The sequence below is a fragment of the Rhinatrema bivittatum genome, chromosome 3 (assembly GCF_901001135.1).
Source record: "Rhinatrema bivittatum chromosome 3, aRhiBiv1.1, whole genome shotgun sequence".
Taxonomy (NCBI): domain Eukaryota; kingdom Metazoa; phylum Chordata; class Amphibia; order Gymnophiona; family Rhinatrematidae; genus Rhinatrema; species Rhinatrema bivittatum.
The window spans coordinates 559,166,322-559,186,288 of NC_042617.1; the positions used below are offsets into that span (position 1 = coordinate 559,166,322).

General features: G+C 47.0%; 1 protein-coding gene across 1 annotated transcript in view; it reads left to right on the forward strand.

The window, feature by feature from the left end:
* The window catches only part of REPS1 (RALBP1 associated Eps domain containing 1), a 566,482-nt gene that overhangs the window by 436,671 nt on the left and 109,844 nt on the right, over positions 1-19,967 (forward strand). The window contains 1 exon segment of the mRNA XM_029596463.1: positions 5,858-5,922. Within this exon segment, the coding sequence (XP_029452323.1) occupies positions 5,858-5,922 (65 nt within the window).

The window sequence follows — 19,967 nt, forward strand, 5'->3', positions numbered from 1 at the left end:
GGACAAGCATCGCCATCGACGGCACAAGTCTCGGCCTGTCGAGGATCCACAGTCATCGACCTCTGAACAGGCCGAACCACCGACTAAGAGGCCTCGATCAGACTTGGCACCGTCCACGTCTCGTTCGCAGGCATCGAGGAAACCCTCACCCTCTCGGGGTGTGGGAGCCGTGATCCCACCGGTTACGGTGGTCCCTCCGGCTCTGCCTCAGCCTCCCTCTCCCGTCGAGCCGGGTATTGTTACCCCTGGTCTCCGGGTTGAACTGGACCGGCTGGTCCAGGAGGCCATCGAGAAAGCGATGCAAAGATTCCAACTCCATTGGCACCGTCTCCGGCACCGCCACCGGCATCGACCCCGGCACCGACTCCGCCACCGAGGAAGGAACCGACCACCGAACCCTTGGTGGAAGCGCTGGCACCGCTACTACAACATATGGAAGCACTTGTACATGCCCTTCCATCGATGATTCCAGTAGCACCGACAGCGCCATCGTCTCCGACTGGATTTTCATCGGCGGGAGAAACACCGTTCCTGATTCCCCCTTCCGGGGTGGTCCCATCTGTGCCTTCTCGTATATCTCCACCGATTTATCCTTCGGCTCCATCGATTCCAAGACCGGCACCGACTCCATCGGCAGCACCGAAACCCTCGATGCCGTTCCCAGTGCCGATTGTACCACCGGTTCCTCCAAGGTTTCCTTCGATGCCTTCGGATCCTCAACCAGGTCCATCGGGGCTTCAACCCCCAAGTGATCCCTATGATACCTGGGGTGATGATACATCTTCTGACACAGATTTACCATCACCGCCTTCTCCTACAGAGAGTAGAAAAAGATCTCCTCCAGAGGATCTCTCCTTTATTAATTTTGTAAAGGAGATGTCCGAAATTGTACCTTTTCAGCTGCAATCTGAGACCGATGACAGACACCAGATGATGGAACTGCTTCAATTTTTGGACGCTCCAAAAATCATCGCTTCCATCCCCATTCACCAGGTGTTTCTCGATCTCTTAAAGAAAAACTGGGAATCTCCTTCATCTGTATCACCAGTTAACAAGAAGGCTGACTCCACATACCTCGTCCAGTCAGCACCAGGCTTTCAAAAGCCTCAACTGGATCATCGCTCTGTTGTGGTTGAGTCCGCACAAAGAAAGGCCAAGCGTCTAAAGCCACACTCCTCCACTCCGCCTGTCAAGGACAATAAATTCCTGGACAGTGTGGGACGGAAAGTGTACCATGGAGCTATGCTGATTTCTCGCATAGCCTCATATCAACTCTACATGACGCAATATAACAGAGCCATCCTTAAACAGATGCAAGATTTTGCTGACACATTACCTGACCAATACCAGCCACAGCTTCAGGCCCTTCTTAACAAAGGGTTTGAAGCGGGGAAGCACGAGATCAGAACGGCTTATGACATCTTCGATGCCTCCACAAAGGTTTCAGCTACTGCCATCTCGGCCAGACGTTGGGCTTGGTTAAAGTCATCCAACCTTCGCCCAGAGGTCCAGGATCGTTTAGCGGATTTACCCTGCTTAGGGGACAATTTGTTTGGAGAACAAATTCAGCAAATTGTAGCTGAATTAAAAGATCACCACGAGACGTTAAAACAACTTTCTTCTGTTCCGTCTGAGGTTTCCTCCAAACAACCACTTAAGAAGGACTCTAAGAAGTCGTTCTTTCGGCCACGCCGTTACTACCCTCCATCGGCCAGGCCTCGTCCAGCTCGATCCTCTACTAGGCCTCAGCCGCGTCAGCCTAGGAAACAAAGGCCTACTGTAGCCCCTCCTCCTGGGCCTGCGGCTGGCCTTTGACTCCCCTGTAGGGAACACATGCCAAACCCCTCTTCCAGACATTCCTGTAGGAGGTCGACTGTACCATTTTCTACAACCTTGGTTGCAGATCACCTCAGATCAGTGGGTGCTAACAATTATCGCACAGGGTTACCACCTCAACTTCATAACTCTTCCGGCAGACTCCCCGCCTCTTCAAGCGTGGAGTCTATCCACCCATTTGGCTCAATTACAACAGGAAGTATCTCTTCTTCTGCAATCAAATGCTATAGAACCCGTTCCTCCCTCTCAATGAGGCAAGGGATTCTATTCCAGATACTTCCTAATACCAAAGAAATCAGGGGGACTACGTCCCATTTTGGACCTTCGAGCCCTCAACAAATACCTTCAAAAAGAGAAGTTCAAAATGGTAACCCTAGGCGCGCTGCTCCCTCTGCTACAAAGAGGGGATTGGCTGTGCTCTCTCGACCTCAAGGACGCTTATACCCACATTGCGATCACACAATCCCATCGCAAATATCTGCGGTTTCTAGTAGGCCACGACCATTATCAATACCGTGTCCTACCTTTCGGTCTCGCTTCTGCCCCACGAGTCTTTACCAAATGTCTCGTAGTGGTAGCAGCATTCCTAAGGAAGGAAGGTGTCCACGTCTACCCCTACCTGGACGATTGGCTAATCAGGGCCTCCACCCAACAGATAGCTCAATCCTCCCTAAAACTGACAATTCAAACACTCCTTTCCTTAGGGTTTCTTGTCAATTACGAGAAATCTTGCTTAGTCCCGTCTCAAACCTTATCCTTCATTGGGGCAGACTTGGACACCTTACAGGCAAAGGCTTACCTTCCTCTTCAGAGGGTCCACACCCTAATATCCCTGGCTCGCCAGCTCCAGTCTCAGAACACTGCCACGGCTCGCCAGTTCCTCATTCTCCTAGGACACATGGCATCCTCGGTTCAAGTCACTCCCATGAGAGTAACACAATGGACTCTACGACACCAATGGATTCAAGCTTTTCAGCCTCTGTCCTCCATAGTCACAGTCACACAAGCGCTGCGCCTATCCTTAACCTGGTGGACGACTCATGTCAACCTCCTTCAGGGCTTACCTTTTCTTCCACCGGATCCGCAAGTAATCCTAACCACCGACGCTTCTCACATCGGTTGGGGAGCCCATGTGGCCGACTTCCAAACCCAAGGGTTATGGTCCAAACAGGAAGCCGAACACCAGATCAATTTCCTGGAACTTCGAGCAATCCGCTATGCGCTCCAAACTTTCAAAGATCATCTCTTTCATCAGATAATCTTAATCCAGACGGACAACCAAGTGGCCATGTGGTACATAAACAAGCAGGGAGGCACTGGATCCTTCCTTCTGTGTCAGGAAGCTGCGCAGATTTGGGCGGAAGCCCTCTCCCACTCTATGTACCTCAGGGCCACTTACCTGCCGGGAGTAGACAATGTATTGGCAGACCAGCTGAGCCGTGTCTTCCAACCAAACGAGTGGTCACTCAACCCTCTCGTAGCGACCTCTCTGTTTCGAAAGTGGGGTTTTCCCCGCATAGACCTCTTTGCGTCCCCTCAGAACCACAAAGTGGACGATTACTGCTCTCTCATTCGGAGCCAGCACTCTCGGCCGAGGGATGCATTCTCCCTCAAGTGGACAACCGGTCTGCTCTATGCATTCCCTCCACTTCCTCTTGTGTCAAAGACTCTCGTGAAGCTACGCCAGGACGGAGGAACCATGATCCTGATAGCACCTTACTGGCCACGCCAAGTATGGTTTCCAATACTCCAGGATCTCTCCATCCGCAGGCACATTCCTCTGGGAAAGGACCCGCATCTGCTCACTCAAAACGACGGATGCCTCCTCCATCCCAACCTCCAAGCCTTGTCCCTGACGGCATGGATGTTGAAAGGTTAGTCCTTCAACCATTTAACCTTTCAGATTCCGTTTCTCGGGTCCTGATAGCTTCACGAAAGCCTTCCACAAGAAAGTCTTACTCATACAAATGGAAAAGGTACACATCATGGTGCACTTCTCAGTCCCTTGATCCCCTTTCCTGTCCAATCTCCAAATTCTTGGACTATTTATGGCATCTCTCTGAATCAGGTCTTAAAACCTCTTCTATCAGAATGCATGTCAGTGCGGTAGCCGCCTTCCATAAGGGTATTGGGGGTAATCCTATTTCAGTACAACCCCTGGTAACACGCTTTCTTAAAGGCTTGCTCCATCTGAAGCCACCCTTACGTCCTCCGGCCCCATCTTGGGACCTTAATCTGGTTCTTGGTCGGCTAATGAAACCACCTTTCGAACCTCTACACTCCTGTGAATTAAAGTATCTCACATGGAAGGTATTATTCCTTTTAGCTGTCACTTCAGCTCGCAGGGTTAGTGAGTTACAGGCCTTAGTCACCTATCCGCCTTACACTAAACTCCTGCAGGACCGGGCGGTACTCCGCACTCACCCTAAATTTTTACCTAAGGTAGTATCGGAGTTTCACATCAATCAATCCATCATACTACCTATCTTTTTTCCCAGGCCCCACTCCAACTCCGGGGAACAGACTCTGCATACCCTAGACTGTAAACGGGCTCTAGCATTCTATCTAGACCGTACAGTTTCTCACAGAAAGAGCACTCAATTATTCGTCTCTTTCCATCCTAACAAGTTAGGACAACCTGTGGGTAAGCAGGCTCTTTCCTCCTGGTTGGCGGACTGCATTTCTTTTTGCTATCAGCAAGCTGGCATTCCTTTTCAAGACCGTGTAAAAGCACACTCTGTGAGGGCCATGGAGACTTCGGTGGCACACCTTCGATCGGTGCCGCTTCCTGACATCTGCAAAGCTGCAACCTGGAGTTCTCTCCATACTTTTGCAGCCCACTATTGTTTGGACAAAGCTGGAAGACAGGACTCCATCTTCGGCCAATCTGTCTTGCGTAACCTTTTTCCAACATAATGTACCAACACCCTTCCACCTTCCCGGTAGGGTGCGGATGCCCTTACCAAATTCCACCCCAGTTGTTGTGCCTCTTGCACGTCGTTGGGTGCATTTGGTGCAAGTCGGGACATCCTCAGCTCGGTACTCACCCATTTGTGAGGACAACCATCCTGCTTGTCCTGTGAGAAAGCAAATGTTGCTTACCTGATGTAACAGGTGTTCTCACAGGACAGCAGGATGTTAGTCCTCACGAAACCCGCCCGCCACCCCGCGGTGTTGGGTTCGTTTTGTTTTTACTTTTTAGGCACTGCCTGTAGCTTTGAAAATCAGACTGGAGGGAGACCCCTGCTGGCTGCAGGGTCAGTGCCTTGCTGGGCATGCCCAGTAGGGGCCAGTCAAAGTTCTGTTTAAACTTTGACAGAAGTTTTCCGTGGTGGGCTCCATCCTCGATGTCACCCATTTGTGAGGACTAACATCCTGCTGTCCTGTGAGAACACCTGTTACATCAGGTAAGCAACATTTGCTATATTGAAGTTAAAAACTAAAAACTTTATATATTAAAGCTATCTAGAGTTATGAATTTCAATTTCTCTTTTGTACAAATATAGTGTGACTATCCAATAACTGGTGGCACTCCTGTAGAAACCCAGTTTCTATTCAGGGCTAGCTTCCTAGTCCTTGGATAGGCCAGAGCAGAGAACATTGTGGAGTCAGTGTTCACAGCAACTGAGGATGGAATGAAGGTAGTCTTAGTTGTGCATTTGTGTTACCAATTGGTTGACTGAGGACAACATTGCCAAACTCTGGACGGTGCTTTTATTTCTTGGGACCAGAGTAAATCATTGTGCTTCCAGATCTAGTACAGGTGTAATGGTGAGACTGAAGAGATAAAAAGGAAAAAAAATACCACTTCCCTAAATTGCTCATTGTAAATTTTTAGTAAGTAACTGTTAATCACTGTTTATATGGTGGTTAATGTAGAATAACCTACAGCTTTGTCATAATGAAAAGGACTGGTTTGCAATCTTTAAATGTACTGGAGCCTATTGTTTGCTGAGTCCTTAACATTTGGAAATAGTTGCTGCTCCTAAATATAATATGAACAAATCTTATTTCACTGCAGGGCAGCAACCAGCTGGAGCTGTTGCCTATCCTCCTGCAGTGCCTCCCAGACCTCTGCCTTCACAGGTAAAAGGCTCTATTCCTTCTGGTTTTCTTACTGTCTTTTTTTTTTTTTCTTGTATAGAACAATGTTTCTTATTTTTCATTTTTCCCTAATTCTTCCACAGTGAGTGCTTTTAGGGAGGATGGCTTTCAGTGGGGAGAGCACTGTATATCTAGTAACTTTTCAAGCAGTTTGAGTGAATTTCCACACTATTTTGGACACTAATAGTTTATAACATTAGCCATTAGGGTGGTAGCAACTATCAAAGGAGTATCCATTAACATTTGTATAATTTCTTGCTTTTAAAATGTTAATGCTGATATTATCTTATACCAGATTGGTTAGATACTCCATATTTTTGCCAATGAATATAAACTTCTTAGCAGGATTTGTCAAGCAAACTTGTTTTAGTTCAAACTTGGTTTTGGGGGTTGTTTTGTTTTGTTTTTTTTGGACTCATTTGGAATCAGCCAATAATGGGCTATGGCACAATGAGCCTTCATTTGCAACTACTTGGGACAATGCTCCCCCCTTCCCCAAGCTATTTTTAACCTTCTTTCACCTCCTCTTTAGCCCAGCTATTGCAATGACATTTCTCAACAGGGGATTATATAACTCCTTCCTCAACTCAGTATGAGGGTAGGCTTAGAATACCACGCATAGTGGTAAAGTCTGCATGTACCTGTTATGCACAGATATCACTGCTAATTTTCAAAGCGATTTTGTATGCATAAAATTGCTTTAAAAATTCTGTGGTGTAACGTCCCTTCATACACACACAAGTTACATGTGTGTAACTTATCCATGTACACAAGTCCTATCCCTGCCCCAACTCTGCCCGCCCCCCCCCCCCCCCCACCACCTTTCAGGAACGCTAACCATGATTGCTTGAAAAGTATGCATACAATTAGGGGGTATGTGTGGTCTTCTACATGCTCATCCACTGGAGCTGTTTTCTTAGAGCCACTCAGTGCATAAAATTGGGTTTTATGCATATAAGTGACTTTGAAAATTAATTCCTCAGTGTGCATTCTGAGTTTGGCCACTAGATGTCACACTTGAGCTATGCCGGGGACTGACTGACTTTAGGAGCTGTGCATGCTGTCGTGGTAAGCATCCCTGGCTGGCCCCAGAAATCAAACCCAGATTTCTTATATGGTAGTATACTGGTTAAATAATATTTGCAGAACTGCTTCAAGTTTTTTTTTTTCGTTGTCATTTGAAAGCTTCAGTTGTCACCTTCTGTCCAGACCAAGCATGAAGGCCGATTCAAGGTTTTTACTGGAATATCAGCATTTAAACAGAATATCTTAAAAAAAAAAAAGTATAATGCACATTTCCTTATCTTTCTGCTACACCAGTCCAGAACATATGGGTATCATCCCTTTTCCAGTGGATAGAGGCACAGCCCCTTTTTTTTTATGACATCACTACTACATACATGAATTATGCAACCAGTATAGCCAGTATTCTCTGCTTCCAACAGACAGAAGGATGGATGACACAGAGGCTCTCTTTCAAATTTCGTTAGCCTAACTTTAAGAAAAGCCTACCAGGTTGTATTGCTTCTGGCCATGCTCCTGTAAGACTTTTACAGTGCAGCAAGCTCACAACTAAATTTGGCTCTCTGCCTGTAGTGTAAGATTTCAGATAGAGCTGTTATGTTAAAGTTTCTGTGGAAGAAAGGTTTTTTTTCTTGCTATCTTATTTTAAAAAATATTTAAAGAAACTTCAAAGCAAATGGCTTGATCTAGCTTGAGTTAAGGTAAGCTTGGACTGAAATTATTAGCTTAATGTTCTTTTCTTGTAGGACAAGCAGGATGATAGTCCTCACACATGGGTGACATCATCAGATGGAGCCCGGCACGGAAAACTTTTCAGTTTCTAGAAACTTTGACAGACACACTGAGCATGCCCAGCATGCCACCATCCACGTGTCCACACGGGGTCGCTCTTCAGCATATCCAGCGCAGCTCACTGCTTCAACGGCAGGGGGGAATGAAGAAAAGAGGATTTATATTCAGACAACCAACAAGGACTGAATTGCTCAGGCTGGGTAAACAAGCGTGGGAGTAGCTTGCTTATTGCGGCAGTTACTACCCTTAACCAATTAAGCTAGATACTTCACTTAAATGCAGCTCCAGCACTGCTCTCTACATCAGTGGCGGAGGTGGAAGGTAAATAGAACCAAAAAGTTACTAATAAAGGCCAAAAGTATGAGAAAAAAATAAGTATGAAAGCTTGCTGGGCAGACTGGATGGGCCGTTTGGTCTTCTTCTGCCGTCATTTCTATGTTTATCCCAGGACAAGCAGGATGCTAGTCCTCACATATGGGTTACGTCACTGATGGAGCCCTAGTGCGGGAAAACTTCGGTCAAAGTTTCTAGAAACTTTTGACTGGCACTGTGAGGCCACTGAGCATGCCCAGCATGCCATGATATTCTCTGCCACAGGGGTCTCACTCCAGTCTTCGTTTTTCCGCGCTGCTGTCAGCATCGCGGTCATCTGAGCCCTCTGAGTTTTTACTCAGCTCTGACTAGAAAGTCAGTATTTGAAAATTTTCTCTCCCTCACGGGATCTCACTCTTTCCCTATCTCACCGGCTGGTGAGAGATTTTTTCGCATTTATATTCAAAACGCTGATAATTTTTTCTCTCATTCATCGATGGCTGTCGATAACACCATGGCCTCGGGTTTCAAAAAATGCCCGGCCTGTAATCGGACCATGAGGGTCACAGGCCCGCACCTTGAATGCGTTGTCTGTTTAGGTGAACACCACGATATTTCTTCCTTTCAGCAATGTCAGGAAATGACACCAAAAGGAAGAAAACTTCAGCAGGAAAATATTGAACAACTTTTTCACCTGCAACTGATTCCTTCACCATCTACTTCATCAAAATCTTCACCGACAGGAATTACCAAGAAAATCCTGTTGAAAAACGTAGACCGGACGGTTCTGGGGACAAAACCTCGCGAACACAGTCGACTGTATCGGTGCAATCGGAGACCGAGGTAAGGCCTAAACAAAAGCATCGGCATTGTCATGCCTCGACATCGCCATCAGTTCCCTCCCATGAGGAACCGAGCGAGAAACGGCCAAAACACAGACACCTCGCCGTCACCTAGGCCTCCATCGGTGGAACCGGCATCATCGCAGGTAATACTCTCTCCGCCTACACCGGTGCCAAGCGTTCCCCCAGTACCACAAGACTTGACGGCATTCATTAAGGAACTGGTACTGCAGGCAATAAAAGAACATCTGCCGGCGACTATGCCGATGCCGGCGATGCCTTCTCTACCTGGGACGTCACCGGTGCCGGTACAACCAATACTGATGACATCTTTAGTACCGGCGACAACGCCGATGCCTGGTATATTCCCGTTGCCAGGGGAATCCCCGATGCCGCAGGCATCGCTGCTACTCACTACACCGTCGATGTCGATGCCTCCTCTTTTTTCGGAGTTTACATTGATGCATATGACGTCATCGGTTCCAATCTCGGTGCCTATTGTTACTACTGCACCTTCACAAAAGAAAAGTGGAATATCAACGATACCCATTAAACAAACATCGAAGGCACCGATACCCTCGATGCCAAAGACTTCTTCATTGGTGCCACTTCCTCCTGGGGCTCCAGGATCCTCAGAAGCAGCACTATATTCTCTCTTACAAAAGAGATACCAGGATTTATTGGACTCTTTGCCAACTAATCCACGAGAAGAGGACTCTTCTCCTGAAGACCCTTTGCCAGATCCTTCTGGTCTTATTCCTCCACCTAAACCCGCAGTACCACAACAGAAAACTCCAGAATATGATACATGGAGTGACACTGCCTCAGACACTTCATCAGAAGCCTTCATGTCTGATCCATCACCACCACATCCTAGGAAACAATCTCCTCCAGAAGATCTTACTTTTACCACATTTGTGCAGGAGATGGCTGACTCTATCCCCTTTAAATTGGAATCAGAGCAGGATTCTAGGCAGCAGACCTTGGAAGTACTGCAATTCGTTGACCCTCCAAAGCAAGTGGTGGCAATTCCCATACATGATGTTCTCCTACAGCTACAGCATCGCCTTTGGGAACATCCCTGTACTGTTCCTCCAGTAAACAAAAAGGATGGACACCACTTACTTGGTGCAATCCACTCCTGGATATAAAAAATCACAACTACCCCACCATTCAGTAGTTGAATCAGCACAGAAAAGGTCCAAAAGGACAAGAGTCCACTCTTCAAATCCTCCAGGAAAGGACCACAGGTTTTTGGATGCTCTGGGTCGTACGGTCTTTCAAGGTGCAATGTTGAATTCCAGGATTTCAGCATATCAACTATACATCACACAATACCAAAGAAACTTATGGAAACAAATTGAAGAATTTATTACATCTCTTCCAAATGAATATAAGGAAGCTGCCCAAACCATCATCACTAAAGGATTAGAAGCCGGAAAACACGAAGTCGGGGCTGCCTAAGATGGCTTCGAGACGGCTTCAAGGGTGGCTGCGTCAGGCATCAGTGCCAGAAGGTGGGCTTGGCTCAAGGCCTCAGACCTTAGGCCAGAGGTCCAGGATAAATTAGTTGACCTCCCCTGCATAGGAGACAGTTTATTCAGATCCAAAGTGCAAGAAGCTGTATCTCAGTTAAAGGAGCACACAAACATTAAGACAACTATCCTCCCTCCCACAGGGACCCCCCTACGCATACTGCCCGTAGGCCTCCGCGAAAAGACACAAGATGGCCTTTCTATTGTCAGAGGAGATATTACCCTCCTGCGTCTAGACCCAGACCCTCCAGAACCCAGCAAAGGTCGCACTCACGTCAGCAGAGAACAGCTAGGCCCCAACCTGCTCCACAAACCGGTCCAGCTGCGGGCTTTTGAAGATTCACCCAGAGAACTCAGCCTATCCTCAAATCCTCAACCAGAACTCCCAGTAGGTGGCAGGTTATCCAAATTTTACAACAATTGGATACCAATAACATCAGACCAATGGGTTCTATCCATAATATCTCGAGGATACCAACTCAATTTCCTCTCAATTCCCACAGATTTTCCACCGACTCAAATTCGTCTCAACGAAAATCACATACTTCAGTTACAGGTAGAATTATCCACCCTTCTGAAAGCCAGGGCTGTAGAGCTGGTGCCCCGGTCTCAGCAGGGCAGAGGATTCTATTCCCAGTACTTCCTCATTCCTAAGAAAACCAGAGACCTTCGTCCCATTCTAGACCTCAGAAATCTCAACAAATTTCTGAAGAAGGAAAAGTTCAGAATGGTTTCTCTAGGCACCATGCTTCCACTTCTTCAAGAAGGAGATTGGCTTTGTTCTCTGGATCTTCAAGACGCTTACACTCACATTCCAATATTCCCTCCTCATCGCAAGTACCTGCGCTTCATGGTGGGTCATCAACATTTCCAATACAGAGTACTGCCATTCGGACTTGCCTCTGCTCCCAGAGTATTCACCAAATGTCTGGCAATAATAGCAGCACACTTGCACAAGCAAGGTGTCCATGTCTTCCCATATCTAGACGACTGGCTCATCAGAAGTCAATTTCAAGAAGGAACTTTGTCTTCTCTCAATCATACAATTATGGTACTCCACTCCACGGGCTTTCTCATCAATTACCAAAAGTCCCATCTTACTCCATCTCAACTGCTCCAATTCATAGGAGCAGAATTGAACATCGTCCTTGCAAAGGCCTTTCTACCCTAGGATCAAGCAGAAACACTGTCCTTATTGGCAAACTCGATTCACTCGAGGAATCAGGCAAGAGCTCATCAGTTTCTAATGTTACTAGGCCATATGGCCTCCACAGTTCGTTACTCCTATGGCAAGGCTAGCCATGAGGGTAACTCAATGGACTTTAAGATCACAATGTATCCAAGCCATTCAACCACTGTCCTGTCCAATCCAAGTAACCCACCAGCTACGCTCCTCTCTACTTTGGTGGGCAAACAAGGACAATTTGCGCAAGGGCCTACCCTTCCAACAACCAGTCCCACAGATAACCTTAACTACAGATACATCCACCTTGGGTTGGGGAGCTCACATAGACAATCTCCAAACCCAGGATACATGGACAAAACTCAAAGCTACTTTTCAAATCAATTTCCTGGAACTTCGAACTATACGTTTTGCACTGCATGCGTTCAAGGACTGCCTTTCACACAAGACTGTTCTCATCCAAATGGACAATACAGTAGCCATGTGGTACATCAACAAACAGGGAGGTACGGGCTCGTATCTCCTTTGTCAAGAAGCTGCACAAATTTGGGACTGGGCCCTGAACCACTCAATGTTCCGGGCCACTTATCTGGCAGGCATTCACAATGTAGTGGCGGATCGACTCGGTCGTCAGTTCCAACCACACGAGTGGTCCTTGGATCCCTCAGTAGTGACCAGGATCTTTCAGCATTGGGGACAACCAACAATAGACCTCTTTGCGTCACATCTGAATCACAAAGTGGACAAATTCTGTTCTCTACACGTACAGAAGAATCAACCAGCCAAGGATGCCTTTGCTCGCCCTTGGAACTCAGGCCTACTATACGCGTATCCTCTGATACCGCTCATAACCAAAACTCTCGTGAAGCTACAACAGGACCAAGGGGTCCATGATACTCATAGCCCCATATTGGCCTCGACAAATATGGTTTCCCACACTTCTAGACCTCTCAGTCAGGGATCCCATTCGCCTGGGTGTAGCTCCCACTCTCATTACTCAGGATCAGGGTCGGTTACGCCATCCCAACCTTCAATCCTTATCCCTGACAGCGTGGATGTTGAAAGCTTGATTCTACAACCGCTCAATCTTTCCACTAATGTATCACAAGTGCTTATAGCTTCACGTAAACCTTCCACATGAAAGAATTATTCTTCCAAATGGAAGAGATTTACTTTGTGGTGCAGGCAAAAGAATATTGATCCTTTCACTTGCCCCACTACTTCTCTACTAGACTACTTATACCATCTTTCAGAATCTGGTCTCCAGACTTCATCTGTAAGAGTACATTTAAGTGCAATCTCTGCTTACCATAACAAGATGGGAGATGCACCAGTCTCCACACAACCTCTTGTCAGCAGGTTTATGAGAGGTTTAACTCAACTTAAACCACCAATTCAGCCACCAGTCACAGAATTGGACCTCAATCTGGTTTTAACAAGACTTATGCGTTCCCCTTTCGAACCCATAGATTCCTGTGACCTAAAATTTCTCACATGGAAGACTATCTTCCTCATAGCCATTACCTCAGCTAGAAGGGTTAGTGAGTTACAAGCACTTGTCACATACTCACCCTATACAAAGTTCCTACATGACAGAGTGGTTCTCCGTACACATCCAAAATTCCTTCCCAAGGTAGTTACGGAATTCCACTTGAACCAATCCATAGTTCTACCCACATTCTTTCCAAGGCCTCATTCTCACCAAGGGGAACGGGCCTTACATACTTTGGACTGTAAGCGTGCACTATCTTTCTATTTAAACCGCACTGCAGTCCACAGGAAATCCAATCAGCTTTTTGTTTCTTATGATCCAAACAAACCGGGTAACACAGTGGGTAAACATACTCTATCCATTGGCTAGCAGATTGCATACATTTTTGCTATGAAAAAGCAGGCCTTCTCTCCAAGGGCGAGTAAAGGCACATTCAGTAAGAGCAATATCAACTTCAGTAGCACAATATCATTCAGTGCCAATCCTTGACATATGTAAAGCAGCAACATGGAGTTCTCTTAATACCTTTGCAGCTCATCACTGTTTGGACAAAGAAGGCCGACAAGATTCAGCCTATGGACAGTCTGTCTTAAAGAACTTGTTTCCAGTTTAATCCCAACTCCTTCTACATCCAACCTGCTGTAATCTTCGGCTGATTCATTTTCAACAACAATACTTCGCCGTTGCTTCACTACAAAATGACTCAGCCTCTAGCTTGCTAATCACCCATATGTGAGGACTAGCATCCTGCTTGTCCTGGGATAAAGCAAAATTGCTTACCTTGTAATAGGTGTTATCCCAGGACAGCAGGATGTAGTCCTCACAAAACCCACCCACCACCCTGCGGAGTTGGGTCTCATACCTTTTATTATTTTATTTTTTGCTAAAGCTTATTGCTACATACGAGACTAGAGTGAGACCCCTGTGGCAGAGAATATCATGGCATGCTGGGCATGCTCAGTGGCCTCACAGTGCCAGTCAAAAGTTTCTAGAAACTTTGACAGAAGTTTTCCCGCACTAGGGCTCCGTCAGTGACGTCACCCATATGTGAGGACTACATCCTGCTGTCCTGGGATAACACCTATTACAAGGTAAGCAATTTTGCTTTATCCGCGACCCTGAAGCCTTGTGACTGTGGAGCTCACGCTCTTTGTGGAAAACTATTCTTCCATTCTTTCCATTCTTTTTGGGGTTATTTTACGGCGCCACAGTAAATTTTTATTGTTATTCACGGTTGATTACTAACAGTGCTGCCTCCTGGTGGCCGCCAGGCACTGACCGTGTGCTGCATTTTGTTTTCCCATGGCATCATTCAGCTTCCACAACGAAGTGTGGCATGATGGGCAAACATACTAATATGAACACAATCCAACAAGTGTGTTTCAAAATCGATTGCAAAGGTCCATGTAAAACAAACCAGAAAAAACCAATTTAAACAGGAAAAGTTCAATAATTCCAAAATGCCAAATCTTTACTGAAACGTCAGTTGGGGGACTGACATATCAATTAAGATTTGGCATTTTGGAATTATTGAAGTTTTCCTGTTTAAATTGTTTTTTCTGGTTTGTTTTACATGGACCTTTGCAATTGATTTTGCAATATACCTGAGGATTATCATCCAGCTTCCGCCATTGCCCCCAGACTATGTTCACTACAGATCCTCATAAAGTCTGTCTTTGCCTGGGAGCATCACATGATGTCCATGGCTGCGATCTTTGTGCCCATATGGCCCCCAAAGGCCGTCAGGCGTCCATAGATCCTCGTCATCACATGGGAGAGCACCGGCACCATCCGTGCTGCCTCTGAAGCGGTCCTGGACCGAGGAAGCCTTGCCTTCTGGGCAGCCCAAAGGACCATGGCGATCCCCACCGAGGCCGGTGGATGGCACAGATCGCCCCTTGTTTCCGGGGCCATTCTGCTTTTTCCACCACCTCCTCCTCTTCAAACTGTCCTGTCCTCATCAGCATTCGAGGAGGAGTTAGAGAGACATTTGTGGCTGGTGGTTGGCCGGGCCCTGCAGAGCATTGAGCCACCAGGACAGCCACCGGAGCAGACTCCATCGGTGCTTGCGCCTTTGTTAGAGCGGCTGGACCTGCTACACGGTGTCTTGCTAACGCAGCCTGCACCAATGCCCCAAGTCCATTCGACGACGAAGGGTGCATAGATGCGGCCTCCACCGGTATATATCCCAGTGAGTGACTCACTCTGATGAGGATGGGCCATTGGGGTCGATGGCGCCACTACCAAGCAAGGTACCCCGACTGGTGTTAGCCCACCCGGGGCCCTCTGGTTCGATGCCGTCAGCTACCGATTCCCTCTGTGCTTCCGGTGCCCACAAGGCCTTCAGTGCCAGGTCACCCTCCAGTTCCAGCAGTGCCTTTTGGGGACCGCTCCAGTTCCATTGGTGCCACTGTTGGGGTCTCGGCCTTAAAACCTCACTGAGGGCTCCGCCTCAGGTGTCCCCAGGTACACAGAGTGAGGAGGATGCTCCCTACGATCCTTTGGAGGGCAAGGCGCCCCCATCCTTGACGGAGGACTCTAAGGACTTGCCTTCCGAGCCATCTCCTCCCTAGGAAAGGCATAACTCCCCACCAGAGGACTTAACTTTTAATGGGTTTGGGAGGGACATGGCAGAATCGGTGCCTTTTCAGCTCCTAACTGAGTAGGACTCCAGGCACAAGATGCTAGAAGTCCTACAATTTGTGGATGCTCCAAAAGAGGTGGTTGCCATACCAGTACACATCTTTAAAGATTTGGTCATCCGCCTTTGGGAGTGCCCCATTTCCATTCCACCTGTGAACAGGAAAACCGATGCTGTCTATCTGGTCCAGCCCACCACCGGATTTGAACATCGCCAACCCACACCAATCGGTAATGGTGGAATCCGCCTTAAAGAAAGCAGAGAAGTTGCGCATTCATGCTTCGGCTCCTCCAGGTCATGAGCACAGGACCCTGGATGCTCTGGGAAGAAGGGTCTTCCAGGGTTCCATGTTAGCGGCCCGGATCGCTTCTATCAGCTCTATATGAGCCAGTACTTCAGAAATCTCTGGAAGCAAATCCAAGATCTGGTGGAGCACCTCCTGCAGCAGTTTCAGGAGGATTTCCTGAAGGTGATTCAACCAGGCCTGGAATGTGACAAACACGAAGTCCGATAGGCTTATGACGCGTTTGAAACAGCAGTGAGAGTGGCAATGGCTGGCACTTGGGCTCGGCGCATGGCCTGACTTCAGGCTTCGGACCTCCGACCTGAAGTAGAGGACTGGCTGCAGACCTGCCCTGTACCGGTGAAAATCTCTTCAGAGATAAGATCAGAGAAATGGTAGTGCAGCTGAAGGATTATTTATTTATTTATTGTTTTTGTTATACCGAGTTTCATGATAGGCATCACATCAACCCGGTTTACAAATAACAAGGAGTGTAAAGCATAACGTAACGTAAAAAACAATATTTTCAATAAGAACCTTGAACTTTAAATACAGTGAATCAGAAAAAGGGAGAGGGAAAGTTACAAAAAACAAGGAAAATAAACTTGGGATGGAAGGGGAGAAATTGAACAGCACAATATTTACATTTCAGCCTATTGATACATTAGAATAGCAAGTGAAAAAATAAGACTATGAAACGGTACATAGGTAATCAAATGAGTAAATATGACAGTTGTGAATGGTAATAGTATGATAAATATTCAGCAGGAATTAGTGAGAGAGGGTTTGAGGTTGGTTGATTCGTGTTTACATTCCATTATTGCATACGAGTTAGTGCTAGTGAGAGGAGGTTTTATTCAAGGCTTGGAAATGCTTTTTTGAAAAGCCAAGTTTTTAGTCTTTTCCTAAATGTTAAAGAGCATGGCTCTAGTCTCAAATCAGGTGGGATCGAGTTCCAGAGAGCTGGACCTGCTGATGAGAAGGCTCTGAGACTCAAGGATTTATGTTGGTAGGTTTTGGCCTTTGGAATTTGGAGTGACTCTTTGTAGTGTTCCCTGATAGGCCTGGCGGAGGTGAATTTTTTAAGTGGTATTTGTAGGTCGAGTTGCGTGTGTTGGTTGATAGTTTTGTAAATGATGTTAATGGTTTTGTACATGATTCTATAGTGGATCGGAAGCCAATGGAGGTTTTTGAGAATAGGTGAAATGTGGTCAATTTTCCTGGAATTTGTAAGGACTCTGGCTGCAGAGTTCTGAACCATTTGTAAAGGTTTGGTGTAAGAAGCTGGGAGGCCTAATAGTAATGAGTTGCAATAATCTAGTTTGGAGAAGATTATTGCTTGCAAGATTGTTCTGAAGTCCTGAGTGTGAAACAGCGGTTTTATTCTTTTCAGGATATGTAATTTGTAGAAGCAATCTTTGGTGGTTTGGTTAATGAATGTTTTGAGGTTGAGACGATTGTCTAGGATGGCTCCTAAGTCTCTTACGTGGGTTGTTTGAAGGAGTGTGGGTGGTTTAGGAAGTGTGTTATTGTTTTCCGGTGATATGAGCAGGAATTCTGTTTTCGAAGCATTGAGTACAAGGTTTAGACTGTTGAGGAGAAGTTTAATTTCTAATAGGCAACTGTCCCAGTATTCCATTGTTTTTGAGATTGATTCTTTTATAGGGATTACGATCTGTACGTCGTCTGCAAAAAGGAAATGTTTCAGGCTTAATTTTGTAAGTAGTTGGCAGAGTGGTAGCAGGTAGACATTGAAAAGGGTGGGTGAAAGTGATGATCCTTGCGGCACTCCTCTATTAGAAGGGTGGTATTGGGATTCTTTATTATGAATTTTGACTCTGTATCCTCTGTTTTCTAGAAATGTTTTGAACCAGTTTAGTGTGGCACCTGTTAAACCAATGTTTGCCAGCTGTTTTAGAAGAAGGGCGTGGTTGACGGTGTCAAAGGTCGCCGAGAAGTCAAGGAGGATTAGTAAATATGCTTGGCCTTTATCAATACCAGAGAGTAGGTAGTCCATGAGTGAAATTAGTAGCGTTTCGATGCTTGCGGCTTTGCGAAAACCATATTGGTTTGGGGACAGAATACTGTGGTCCTCTAGGTAGTTGGATAGTTGGGTGTTTACCATGAGACCCTTCAGCGGTTATCGGCCAGCACTTCGGACTCTCAGTCCTCTGGCAAAAAACTATCCCGGCAAACCTCTAGATGCCTTTTTTACAGGCCATGGAAGTATTATCTGCCGGCTTCTAGAGTGAGACCCCAACGGGCGCCGGCTAGGCCAAGAGCGAGGCAACCATGAAGCCCCCTCGACCTCACCCCGCCACGGGGCTTTGGCTGGTGGCGAGGGATTTTAAACCAGCAGTCTGTACCCCCGGGGAACAACCCTCCAGTTGGGGGGGGGGGGGTGTGACCTACAACTCTTTGCCAACCAGTGGCTCTCTGTTACCTTGGAGCAATGGGTCCTATCCATCCTTCAGTGGGGGTACAGACTGAACTTCCAACAGACCCCTCCGCAATCTCCCCATATCCCCTGTGGAGATTTGCAGTGGACCAGCAAAAACGTCAGTTAGAGCTCTCCGCCCTCTTAATGGCTCGAGCGGTCAAACCTGTTCCACCAAATCAGCAAGGCGAAGGGTTCTATTCCAGGTATTTCCTGATTCCCAAGAAAACCAGGCCTTTGCCCCATCCTAGATCTAAGGGCATTGAACCATTTTCTTTTAAGAGAAAAAATCAAAATGGTCTCGGGGACTGGCTTTGCTCCATCAATCTCAAGGACGCGTACGCTTATATTGCATCTCCCCCTGCCATCGAAAATACCTCTTTTTCCTTGTAGGGGAGGAACACGGGTGCTGCCTTTCAGTCTTGCATCTGCGCGCTGCATTTTCACAAAATGCCTGGCAGTAGTGAGGGCTTAACCCAGGAGACACTGGTTACATGTCTTCCCCCTACCTGGACAAATGGCTTATCGAGAGTGACTCCAGGCAGGGAGCGTTGCATTCTTTCCACTCCACCATTCGGATCCTGGAGGGCATGGGATTTCTGATCAACTACCCAAAATCCCAGCTTCTGCTATCCCTGTTGTTGGACTTTATCGGGGCCAGGTTCAACATGGTCTAGACAAAGGCCTTTTTGCCCCAGGACCAAGCACTGAACTTCATGACCCTGGCGGGATCGATCTCGCAACCATTACGTCTCTGAGCACCAGAGACGTAATGCATCTCTTGGGACATATAGCGGCAACAGTGGATGTCACACCTTTTGCTCGACTGCATGTGCGCAGAGCACAGTGAATATTGTGCTGTCAGTGGTGCCAGGCCACCCAGGACCTTCTAGCTCTCAACTTAGACACCACACCACTTCGACAATTCTTTGTGTATTGGGAGACCCTGTCCAACCTAGAGATCGGGAATCCTTTCCAGGTCTCTCCACCTCAGGTTGTTCTCCCCATAGATGCGTCTCACATAGGCTGGGGAGTCCAAGTTGCAGACCTCAGCACCCATGTCTAATGGTCCTTGCAGGAGCAACGTCTCCAGATCAATTTCCTGGAGCTCCGGGTGATCCAGTATGCCCTATGGACATTTTGGGACCACTTGGCCAACAAGGTAGCTTGGGTTCAAACCGACAATCAAGTGGCAATGTGGTATCGGAACAAGCAGGAGGGGATGGGTTCATTCCTCATGTGCCAAGAGGCGGTACAGATCTGGTCCTGGACCCTCTCGCAGGGCATACTCCTCTGAGCCATATACCTACCAGGAGCAGAAAATGTGATGGCAAACATGTTGAGTTGGATCTTCCGCCTCCATGAATGGTCCCTGAAGCAAGAGGTGGCAAATCAGATCTTTTGCCTTTGGGGAATCCCAGACATAGATCTGTTTGCTTCCCTGGACAACAGGAAAGTGGATCAATTTTGCTCCCTGGTCAGGGCGG